Source organism: Oreochromis niloticus, linkage group LG20, assembly GCF_001858045.2.
Source record: "Oreochromis niloticus isolate F11D_XX linkage group LG20, O_niloticus_UMD_NMBU, whole genome shotgun sequence".
In the NCBI taxonomy this organism is placed as follows: domain Eukaryota; kingdom Metazoa; phylum Chordata; class Actinopteri; order Cichliformes; family Cichlidae; genus Oreochromis; species Oreochromis niloticus.
This window is the reverse complement of record NC_031984.2, coordinates 18342795-18355167: the sequence shown is the minus strand read 5'-3', so window position 1 is coordinate 18355167 and position 12373 is coordinate 18342795. Positions and strand designations below refer to the sequence as shown.

Below are 12373 nucleotides of genomic sequence, written 5' to 3'. Positions count from 1 at the left end.
TGAGTCCTTGCTCCGCCGCCATCATGTGTCTCTGTTATGTGGATCGATTTATTAACGGGTGTCAAAGCAAGTCAGCTGCAAAAATTAAAGACAATACTGAAGATTAACAGGTCACTGGAAGCAAAGGTATATCATGAAAGCTGGCTACAGATTTTATGTCAAAGCTATAAATAACATCAGGTCATCTAATGCACAGACAGGCTGTCAACCATCCACCATCTAATATCTGGCATATTACTTAACCTTTTTGTAGGTTTATGTATTTATCTTTGTCTTCCTTACCCAATATGATTATGGAGTGTACACATAACACAGTCCTCAAGCTGTTTAAATCATAAACCTGTGAACAGAAAACACAAAACCTAGTGCTATTAAAATGGGAGAGAAATAAAGGGGTCTTTCACCATCCCTACAGGATTGATGAAAAAGGAAACTCCCCTCCTCCACACACATGAATGTAAAGATGTACTCAGGCTTCCCCTATGGAACAAGGTGCGCTATATACTAAGTGTGGGTTGACAGGCTATTAAGAGGGCTGCATGTTTGGGTGTAAATCAGCTCACACTGCATTGGGGAAATATTTCCTGCACATGAGATATTCCCTTGGCCTAATAGATATTACCTCATACAGCATAAAAGCAAATGGACTTATGTCAATCAAAATGACTAGCTATAAGAAAACATATTGGTAATATTGTGAGTGAATGTCACTATTTTTCAAGGCCACTAAATCAAGAGTAATTAAAATTGCCCCAAAGCGTCACTAAACACAAGAGACAATAACCCTGCAGGCATTCTAAGACAGGAGGAACCACTAGTGGGCAATATGACTGGAATATTGGCTATATGGGTGGGTTGATGTAAATTTCAATAAAAAAAATGTTGTTTAAAACAATCAGATAACAATCAACGGGAAAACACCATCAGTTACCTCCTCTCACTGCTGTCCTTAGCTGACTTTCCGGAACTCAGCCTACTGAGACGTCTAGAGGAAAAATTATACTGATATATGTCTGGGAGGGGGGATCAAATCATCCACTGTGCATCATTTAGTGTTTAGAGCACTGGAGAGAGAGAGAGAGATGAACTCACGAGGAAAATGTGCAGGAAATGAAAGTCGAGAGGGGCAAATAATAGAGAGGGGAAGGCAGACTTACTCAAGCAGCAGTGATAAGAGCAAAAGTGAGCAAGGCGACGTGAGGAGAAACAAACCAGGTACAAGGGGGAGTGCTAAATGGTACTGATTCAGAGAAATGTTTGTACTTGTCCCACTCTCTGATGAATTACAAGTCGAGGGCCTTTTGCTCTCTCTCTCGCTCTCTCTCTCTCACTCCCCTCCTTGCTGGTTTTATAAATAGGCCACTTTGCTTTCTCAGTAATCCACAGAGAGCATAAGATTCACTTAAGGAGAAAAGCGGGACACGAAGCCATTTAGGTGGTGAGGGTTGATACACCTTATGTAATGGACATGAGAGCAGATGCTCCAGTAGTGGTTCCCTCGATGTATACACTCTGTTACAGTTTTTTCATTTTTGTTTTGTTTTCTTTCTCATACAAAATTATGTCACAGCTGATTTCAGTATCATTTCTGTGACAATTGGTTATAGGACACCATGGTGTGAATCCACATGAGAAGAACACAACCTTAGCTGCATGTTAGCATAAATATACTCTTCTTGATATTATCAATGAGACCAGTATAATTCATAATAACTTCATAATATACATTTATTTTAAATAATGAAAGTATCTCTGAATAGATATTTTCTGTTTTTAGTTTATGTTCCTAGGACATGTTAAGGACATTGCAGACATTCAAATCCATATTTCTTTGGGTGTAATAATATACAGCTTGATTCTTGGTTCCTTCTTTTGCATACAATAGCAGATAAAACAATCCTTGTACATATAGTGAGCATAGACAGCTGTAAGTATAGACAACAATACAGTCAATGAGCTGAGGATTATCTTATATTTCATTCACACATGGTTTTGCCTGTCAAACATTTGAAGAAGATAGAGCAGAGTGAGTGGTTTTCTTTGTACTGAGACAGAATTTATTTGACCAAGGTCTGCACGTGTTTGCATCAAACCTCAGTCCATCCACTTCTGAGGCTCAAAGGCAGCTAATTATGACATTCAAATATAAAAACAGAGTGAAAAACAATAGGACTTAATCACTTCTGACAAAGCAAATTAGTTTCATGGATTTTCTATTACGCAGCAACCAATACATGGCAGAGTCTGGTTTTAAAGCATTAGGTGCTTGACGACATCATTAAAGCAGCTCTAACTCTTAGATACATTTACATGGCTACAGTTGTGTAAACCCCATAATCGGCAGGTTTAAGTCCATTGTGGCAGTGAAGTCTGCCAGACGTGTCCATAAGATTACCTCTCACGGATAAGCATCTGTGTACACTGTCTGTATGTTTTACAATGCCCAGTGTTTGCATGAATGTGTGTCTGTGTATCAGTCCGTTCGTGTTGTGCAGTACAGCAAAGACGTGTTATCCATGACTTAGATCCTGATGTGCCATGCTGTTGGTTTCTCTGAGAGTGTGTTATCTTGACAGAGTGTCATTTCAGGTGTTGTATGCTTGCTAAGAAGAGCAGCAAAGACAGCAGTCCAGCCTAAGCTTAAAGTGACATATATAAGTAGGTGTTCCTATACACAGGAGCAGCTCATAGTAATGCAAATACACATAAGAAAGATACAAGGGAGAAAATTGCGGCAGTGTTGTCTTACTTGAATTATCATACTTCCCTTTACCGACTTTGCTCTACTTCCTTCTATTTTAAGTCTTCAGTTCCCAGTAACTTGCCTTTGCAGATACTGTAACTTATCTCACAGGTCCACACGTACTTGTGGACATCATCACAACGGAGTGTTTCCTTTCAGTTTTCTTTGTTTAATATACTATGTGCATGTGTTTAATATATACAGTACATAGGCTGTAAACACTCGGCTAACACTGAGCACCATTGTCATTCTAGCCTGGAAACAAGGAGAGGAGCATTTGAGAACTGCTACCACAGTGACGTCAGCATGTGTGTTTCTGAAAGCTCTCAGTTTCTCTCACAGTCCCTTTGTGTCTGAGTCTATTTCTCTCTCATAAGCTCTCTCACCCAGAAAATATTACACACCGAGGTTGATGGACCTATATGTTAGAGATGGCAGCACTTAGACAGCGCCTTGGAGCATTACAAATACACTTGGGTGAGCAAAAACTCTGACTGGTCAGCTATAAATCTCAGTGCATCCACTGAGCTGGCAGCAGATGGTGTGCTTTCATGACACATAGATACTAAGTTGTAACTGCAACAGACTATAACAAATAGAAAAGCGAAGAGCTCAGGATTTTGTTATCCTTTTGATCTCCTACACTGGAGGTAGCTAATAAGTCACCACATGAACACACTCCCCTTTCTAGCTTAGAACTGTCCATGTATGTAATTAAGTAAGTTTTCTTTCTTTATTGTCAAATATTATTTATATTAATGCATGCAACAATGATTACTTTTGAGGACATGCAGCTTTGCAAAATCAGAATTGCATAAGTTTTGGTTAGTTAAATATGTTGGGCCAGTGGAATGATTTCTGAAATCGGGTCCAGAAAAGGAAAGAAATAATGTACACAAAATTAACAAAACAAAATTGATGTCTTTTACAAACCAAGATACAATTTAGCAGGTGGTGACACATAACAAAAGAAAAACATTTTTGTTTTTTTCCACATTCAGAGGAAAACAAATGTTCCCTTTTGATGTCTTCCTTAGAGGATGGAGGCCGTTAAAGGATAACACTATGAAGCAGCTTGATTAGGTCAGATTACTCTGTTTTAACAGCTAACCGCTAAAGATGTCGTAAGCAGACTTGCAGTAATGCTGGCACTAAAGCTGAAGCTTAAAAATGACATATATACATTTTAGTTGTTCATGAGCCCTAAGCTGTGTTGATATATGCAACAGAATGTCAGCAACTTGCCCACAAAATCATTGTATCTATTCCTACACACATGGAATGCTTTGAAGTCAAGAACAGCAACGTTTATTTTGGGCAGTGGTGTCAAGCTGAACACGTTTAACTGCGTGTCTAAAAGACGTCTCTAAAGTTACAGCAAAGAGGCTGGAAACTCTCACTCAAAAGAGTATTTCTTTCAACATTAAGACCATGAAAATATATGTAATAAGACCACGCTGATCATAAATTAATTATATTACTTTAAAAAACACTCATTAGTAGAATACATTAAGACAATCACTCTGTTCAGTGTTCTGCTGTTCACCTGCTTATCTACACTAACTAGAGGCAAGAAAAGGCTTACGAGTGGAAAGAGTCATGCACCCTGCATAGACACTGTAAATCATTTTGAACTTCATCAAGAAGAAATGGCAGGAAAAGAATGTGGTGTGCTATAACAGAATTACAGCAAAGCACTCATTTAGGCTATCTGTTGGTATCTACTTGTCTCTGCTAGCTTGTACTAGACAAGATGTAGCAAGGGAATGAATACTAGCGCACACGGCCACAAGCATATTGGTGCTGCACTCTCGTTCTTTGTTTCTTAATTCGGTGTTCCCTTGAGAGAACAGCTGTGATCTTGTTGAAATGATCTTTCTCTGTATTTGGATCTTCGTAGTTAGAGCAGCAGATTAAAGCTGCCCTTGAATGCTGATCGAATGGCCTGTTTTAATAGGTTTATAAGTTATGACACATCTGTAATATTGTTGAAATATTGTTATCATGCATCCTTTGTGCAGCAATTAGAGAAAGAAGATAAAAAAAAATAGTGGTCCCTTTATATTGTTATTATTGATTACTATGGTTAGGCTACAATTTTGCTACTGTTGGAGGCAGGATAACTACTTTCACAGGTAAGACTAACTCCATGCAAACACTAACAATGTCCTGAATACGACCGCTGACAGTTCTATAGTATGAACATGATATGGGAGAGGATGTGGTCTTCTCTGTTGACCCTTTCTCCGAGTTAATCTCACTGATCTGCTCTGTACTCCTATACTGGGCCCCATACATTTATCAGTACGCGGACCTTTAGCTTCCCACTACAGTTATTGTAGATCCCAGCAGAAGTAAATCATCCGAGCTCGCATTATACATCTGTACGTATCTTAGTGATGTTTACATAGTTAGTGTTGGCCAGGGTGCAGTTTCCTGTTTTCCTGGCCTCTGATCTGAAGTCCTCCATACTGTGGTTCACTGCCTCTTGGATTTCCACATAGTCAGACTTACTGAGAGTGGATCCGCTGCCGCTCCGACCGCTCTTCTTCAGATCGTCAGCTGAGCTGGCTTTAGGCACACTTGGGATATTCAGATACTGTGCCTGCTCCTCACCTTCTGTCTCTCTGTGGTAGAAGTAGTTGAAATTTGATACAATGACAGGTACAGGCAGGGCAATAGTCAGCACACCGGCAATTGCACAGAGAGACCCCACAATCTTCCCCCCAATAGTTGTTGGGACCATGTCTCCGTAGCCTACGGTTGTCATGGAAACCACTGCCCACCAAAAGGCCTCGGGGATGCTGCTGAACTGAGAAACTGGCTCGTCTGCTTCTGCAAAGTAGACCGCACTAGAGAAGAGGATGACGCCAATGAACAGGAAGAAGATGAGGAGGCCCAGCTCACGCATGCTGGCCTTCAGTGTCTGTCCTAAGATCTGGAGTCCCTTGGAATGACGTGAGAGTTTGAAGATACGAAACACCCTAACTAGACGGATGACACGGAGAATAGCCAAAGACATAGCTTGCTGGCCTGCCTGGCCGTCCTCTGGCCGCTCTGCTAGTTCTGTGCCGAGGGTGATGAAGTACGGGATGATTGCCACAATATCAATGATGTTCATGATGTTGCCAAAAAATCCAGTTTTGCTGGGACAGGCGAAGAACCTAACTAGGAACTCAAAAGAGAACCAGATGATGCAAAGCGTCTCAACAATAAAGAAAGGATCTGTAAAATAAAAGCTTGCAGATGGAGAGGTGGTGTTGTATGTGGACTGGAGTGAGTTATACATCTCATCTTCATTTCGATTAAGTGGCAGTGTCTCCAGACAGAAACTGACAATAGAGATAAGAATCACCATGACAGAGATTATGGCAATGATGCGAGCTGGTCCTGAGCTCTCTGGATATTCAAACAGAAGCCACACTTGTCTCTGGAACTCATTTTCTGGCAGAGGCCGCTCCTCTTCCCTTATAAAACCTTCATCCTCCCTGAAGATTTCCATAGCCTCTTCACCCAATTCATAAAACCGGATCTCCTCAGAAAAAATGTCAAGAGTCACGTTAACAGGTCGGCGCAGTCTCCCTCCAGACTGGTAATAATACAGAATAGCGTCAAAACTTGGTCGATTCCGATCAAAGAAGTATTCATTCCGGAGGGGATCAAAATACCTCATCCTTTTTTTAGGATCACCTAGCAGTGTCTCTGGAAACTGGGAAAGTGTCTTCAGCTGTGTCTCAAAGCGCAAGCCTGAGATGTTAATGACAACCCTCTCGCAGCATTCATGATCTGGATCCGAGTCGTAATGGTCATGGGGCTGACCTGGATGTGCTGCTGCTTCATCCGCAGGGTCGCTGGTAGCGACCGTCATGATGGAAGAAGATGGGACCTGCAGCTTTCAGACCGGGCGGGGCCACGTTGGGCCACAAGTAGGTAAAGGCTCCACACACTTGTACAGTCAGGCAGATTTGCCTGCTAAAAGGAACAGGACAGGACAGAAAGCAGAGGTAGGCTTTAATATTAATGTGATCAGCACATGCTTCACGTTTTACTTTTTATGGGACTTTAAACTGATAATTCAGACTTGTATTCACTGGCGAACATTTATGATCCACTCATTTTGTCAACTTTAAACCAAACATTTTTCACTGATTTCAGCTGCTATTATTTCCCAGAAATGTTATTTCAAGGCCTTGAAAGCAGAGCATTTGAAAATAACAAGTTGGTGGGGGCAGAACCATTTGTGAGCACTGGCTCCATTGTGTCTGTGTATTAGGTTATGAGTTCTCCCTCATATGAGCACACTGCAGGATCAATATGCAGGCCAGTAATACAGTATCCACTCTCACAGGGTGCAATTACAACCAACAAATCTGATTATGAGCTCAGTGCTCTACAGTCTTTGAGATGAGTTTCCTCTATATATGTGGTGTTACCAGCATTCCCTACCAATGCTGAAAAAAAAAAATCTTACATAAATTAATAAAATTCGTAGTTTTTTCAGTAGAGAAGATTTTGGGAGATTTGTCAATTCAAGTGGTTGACATAACACACTTCACATCTGTTCAGTTCATTAGCAGTTGCACAAAAGCAACGGTCGTGCACAAGATAAAAAAAAAACCAAAAAAAAAACTTTTTTCAACTTTTGATTTTTAAAATAAGCACTGTCTGAAAAAATAAATAAATCAAAATCCCCTACCTACTGCTTTTCACAGGCACGTATGGGGCTTGTTTACAGTATGTCCTCTGCTGGTAAATCTTAAGCAGTCCAGCAGTGCCCGGTCCTGAGTCACTCCCCTCGGTCCAAGCAGCTCCTTCCTGTCACTCATATATCATCCGAAGCTCTGGCGCTGCAGCAAGGCGGCAATGGGAATGGGAGAGGGGACAAGGTGTGAGGATGCAGGAGTTACCTCCATCGCTTCAGTGACCAGCGGGCACATGCCGAGGTGCAGCTACGCTACAGGCTGAAGCTGGTCGGGGACGACGGTGGGGGCAAGTGGTTTGCGCTTAAACACATTTAAAATCCTGACATCAGTTAAATTTAACATGACACTATGCCGTCGCCCGAAACAAAAACAACGACAGCCTTGTTGCCTGGCATCAGTAGACTTACTGAAGAAAAGATACTGTGAAAGGCACCGACGCTTCAGCAGATTTAATAAATAACGCGGAATCACCTGTTTGATTCCTAAGTTGTTTAAACAATTGTTACTTTAATTAACATCAACGTAAATATCACCGTCCTTTTTTTCGGATGGGGAATATCCATATGACTACACCAGTGATGCACATTACTAAGAAACAGAATGCGTTCACAACTCATTCCATGGATTAAACCAATCCTCTGATGGCGAAATAAACTATTGCTAATAAATTTGAGTCCAAGCAGCCAAGTTCATGCATTTTCAGACATTAAATGGAAATGTTGTAGTTGACTGCAAGCGCGAGTTAGTTTGGAGGGGCAGGTGCCAGACATGCTCAAGCCATTTGCAGCCCTATCCTGTGTGGATCATGGAAATCCACAACAGACTCCATGCACTAAACAAAGCAGCATAGCATTATCTGTCCGAATGCAGGCAGCATTATTTCAGATAGGCTAATGGCATGCAGGAATTCACCGCGATTGTCTTGTTGTTGTGCAGACGCATGTAGCCTATTATTTTTTTTGTTAAATCCAGTTTTTCTCTTCTCAAAAGGTGTCTTGAGGTCGTTCGTCTATTTCTTCATATTTGCCCTTCTTCCCCTATTTGACTAATCAGTCCAGCGGCTGTGTCATCTCATCACGTCTAACTGTTTTTGAGCTGCCGGCTCTTCCCGTGTTTCTCATATTTCACCATAATTCACCATAGTTGAGATGCGTGGGCTGCAGTTAGGCATTGCAGCGCATACTAAAAGCTTCTTGTGCGCCTCGCCCCATCCCTTTGCGCTCCCCCCCCGACACTCCTGTCTTCACTCTTCCACATTAAAGAGGAAGCATCGCCCACTAACGAGTGGAAGCATTTCTAAGCAAAACATGCGCTGCTCAGTAGAGATTAAGGGGAAGGAAAAAAAAACTTAGAGGCAGAGAATGTCCCGAAAGAAAAAATGTGAGCGATAAAATGTTGTTAATAACTTGGCTTCTGTTGTGTTTCTGATGCAACACACTACATGTCCACATAGCAAATTAGATCTGGGCTAAAGAGAGGCACAAAATAAAGAATCCAAACACCGTGAACAACAGTGAGGGAGAATTGTAGGGGGAAATACAAAAAAAAGTGTATACACGTTTAAACAGCTTGTGCTGAAAACAACAAAATCCCTCCTCCTGAGCCGTTCAAAGTGATTTTAGAGTTCAATTTACTCCTGACAGTCTTTCTTAGCTTTCTTTCTACTTGACTTGAAAGTGGGGCAGGTGGAAACCCAGATCTGACTCCAGACAGAGAACAGGAATTGCACATAAAAGATAGTTCGCAAATCCCCAGGGGAATACATATGGAATGTCCTAAAAGTCTCTTTGTGTTCCTGTTGCTCTGCTATTTGCTATACCACCCAAGGACAGGTTCAGCTTTATATGTATGACATAGAAACACCCCTGTCCTGATTGCTTTTTCTTTTTTTGTGTGTGTATTGACACACTTAGATGTTCAAGAGCAAGAAAAAAAAAGCTAAGATTAGAGAAAGATTACTCTTTAAAAGACTGTGTGTTTTTTTTTTTTAAATTATTCTATTTATTAAGGAAAAAACCTATCCAAACCTGACTGGCCCTATTTGAAATAGTAATTGCCCACCTCGTTAAATCATGAATCAACTGTGATTAAGCTCATTTGTTGAAAAGTTGAGTTCAAATTCACTAGCCATACCTAGGCCTGATTACTGCCAGACCTGCACAATCGAGAAATCACTTACATAGAACATGTCTGAGAAAGTGAAAGAGGCTAAAAGATCTCAAACTGAATCACATTATTGCCACAATCTAAAGAAACTCAGGAATAGATGAGAAACAAAGTCACTGACATCTATCACTTTGGATGGGTTCCAAAGCCGTTTCTAAGGCTTTGGAACTCCAGTAAACCACTGGTGAGACCCATTATCCACAAATGGAGATATCCTGGAACCTTCCCAGGAGTGGCCAGTGTACCAAAATTACTCCAAGAGCAAATCAATGACCTGGGAAGTCACAAAAGAACTGAGAACAACATCTAAAAAAACTGCAGGGTTCACCTGCCTCAGTTAAGGACAGCCTTCAAGTTTCAATAATTGGACAGGAACTGGGCAAAAGTGGCATCCATGGGAGAGCTACATAGTTAAAATAACTGCTGAAGAAAAAGAACACAAAGGCTCGTCTTACACTTACCAGATAACATTATGGTGATCTCCAAGACTTTCGGTGAAATATTTTGTGAACTGACAAGACAAGAGTTGAACTGGAACTGGAAGGTTTGAGTCCTGTTACATCTGGTGCAAAACCAACACAGCATTTCATAAAAACAACATCTTACCAACAGTCAAACACGGTGGTGGTAGTATGATGATCTGGGGCTCCTTTGCTGCTTCAGGACCTGGACGACTTGCTCTAATTGATGGAACCATGAATTCTGCTCTCTATCAGAAAATCCTAAAGGAGAATGTCCAGGCATCAGTTAATGCCATGAGGCTCAAGTTGACTTGGTTCATACAGTTTGGATTTAAACAGCACAGCTAGGTTTGGATAGTTCCTCTTTCCCTTAATAAATGAAATAATCATTTTAATAACTACATCTGCAAACTGCATTTATCTTTAAAATCTAAATTTATTCGATGATCTGAAGCATGAAAGTATGATAAATACAAAACATAAGACATCAGAAAGGGAACAAATACTTTTTTTTTACAGCACTGTATTTGCCACTCTGGTGTTATCAGGTTCTACTGATAAATGCCCTGGAAGTCTTAAATCTTCAGTTGTTTGTGAATGTAAATTAACACAGCCCATTTCTAAATGCAGGAGAGAGCCAAGCTTCCAATATCCCGCGCTGGGTGTCAGTAGAACAATGATTCATCTTCCACCACCATGTTGAAAGCAATTATCTAAACACAGTTTCACTCACGGGATGAGGAAGAGTGCACTTAGAGAAGGTTATAGAATATGGGATTCAGAAAGGGTGGGTCATAGTGATGTGAGGTTTATTTAATTCTTGCAGCTGTTTTGTGTTTTTGTTTTCAGATGCAACATCATTTTTTCATGTTGGAATTCACTGTTGTAAACCATGAAAACATTTTTTAAAAATTGTTTTATTTCTTTATTTCTTTAACCAAATAAAAACATCATCAGCTAACTGAAATCTTATTGGTATCCCACTATTAATTATTGTTGTACTATGGTGAAGCGATACAACGTATATCTATCTATCTATCTATCTATCTATCTATCTATCTATCTATCTATCTATCTATCTATCTATCTATCTATCTATCTATCTATCTATCTATCTATCTATCTAAGTTACAACAGTCAGGGCAGGGATAAGTCATCTTTTATCACAGGTTAGAAACCTACTACATAATGATTCAGGATTTTTTTTAAATATATGCAGGACATACTGCAGATATTCTAAAGCATTGACAAAGCAGTCTGATACACTGAACATATACTGAACTGTCAGCTCTGTCAAAACTCAACACAGGCGATATACACACTAGGGGACTCTGCTTCTGCTGCCATCGCAGGACGACTTTAGAGTATTCTCGCAGGCAACCTCAGATATGCATCAGCTGTAACATTCACTTACTGCTGATCTCTGGAACTGTGGATGAGGGACAGTTTATTATTGTGTTATTGCATGTGACTAATCTGCATATGTGTGGGTGCAAACATCTTGTTTTTCTTTGTCTTTTGTATTGTAAAGCACATAGGTAAATAAAACGTGATCGCTCACTGTACATAAACTAAAAAAAAGGAAATCTCTTTGTAACTCTATAGTGTGTCTGACATACATCAAATTCATAGTTTCATCGCAGACAGCCATTGTGTAACACTTCAGGGGAAACCAGGCTACCAACATATAAATACAAAAAGCAAAAAATGCAGTGGTAACGAAAGTTTTGACCTGAATCATAAATTGGGTATTTCCTAACTGGTACAATGTTGGATTTTGAATACCCATAGACATATAAAGTATAAACAGTTTTAAATCAATGCCACACAGTTTACCCAGAGTTTGACAGACCCCAAACCCCTTCCAAGACTTTAGATAGCCAGGTCCATCTCCAGTTCCCTCTTACCTTCAGGTTATGCCAAGTCTGAACCTAATAGGAGCATTGATTCTGTTTTATGTTTAGCCAAGCAGGCCAGATAAAATCTGAAAGGGAAACTTTATATTGCTTTCCAACTATTGACCCCACATGACTGCAATAACCATGCAAACATTATTTTTCACTGTATTAAATATGTACCACTGTAGTGACAGCCAGTGCATTTATTGGAGCTTATACTCCAAAATGCTACCCAGGCACTTTGTTTTGTTTGTTTGTTTGTTTCTTTCTTTCTTTTTTTTGAAGATGGATTAGAGGAAATAAATATGATGGATACAGTCACAATAGTCGGGATAACAAGTGTAGAGGTTACGCAGAACCCATTATTTCTGCAAGAGAAGAGCACACAAATATTTTGAAATG

At 40.2% G+C, this 12373-nt stretch overlaps 1 protein-coding gene across 2 annotated transcripts; it reads right to left on the bottom strand.

The window, feature by feature from the left end:
• Positions 1-1719: 1719 nt before the first annotated feature.
• Positions 1720-8648, bottom strand: kcna2b (potassium voltage-gated channel, shaker-related subfamily, member 2b). 2 transcript variants are annotated; one of them, XM_005478007.4, is made up of 3 exons: positions 8359-8648; positions 7440-7590; positions 1720-6715 (listed from the first exon to the last, which is right to left on the bottom strand). In XM_005478007.4, exon 3 carries the CDS (start codon positions 6609-6611, stop codon positions 5118-5120), a length of 1494 nt encoding a protein of 497 aa, XP_005478064.1. In that variant the 5' UTR covers positions 6612-6715; positions 7440-7590; positions 8359-8648; the 3' UTR covers positions 1720-5117. The 2 variants fall into 2 exon arrangements, with proteins under 2 accessions (XP_005478064.1, XP_005478063.1); XM_005478006.4 differs by having other exon boundaries at positions 7440-8648.
• Positions 8649-12373: the final 3725 nt, after the last annotated feature.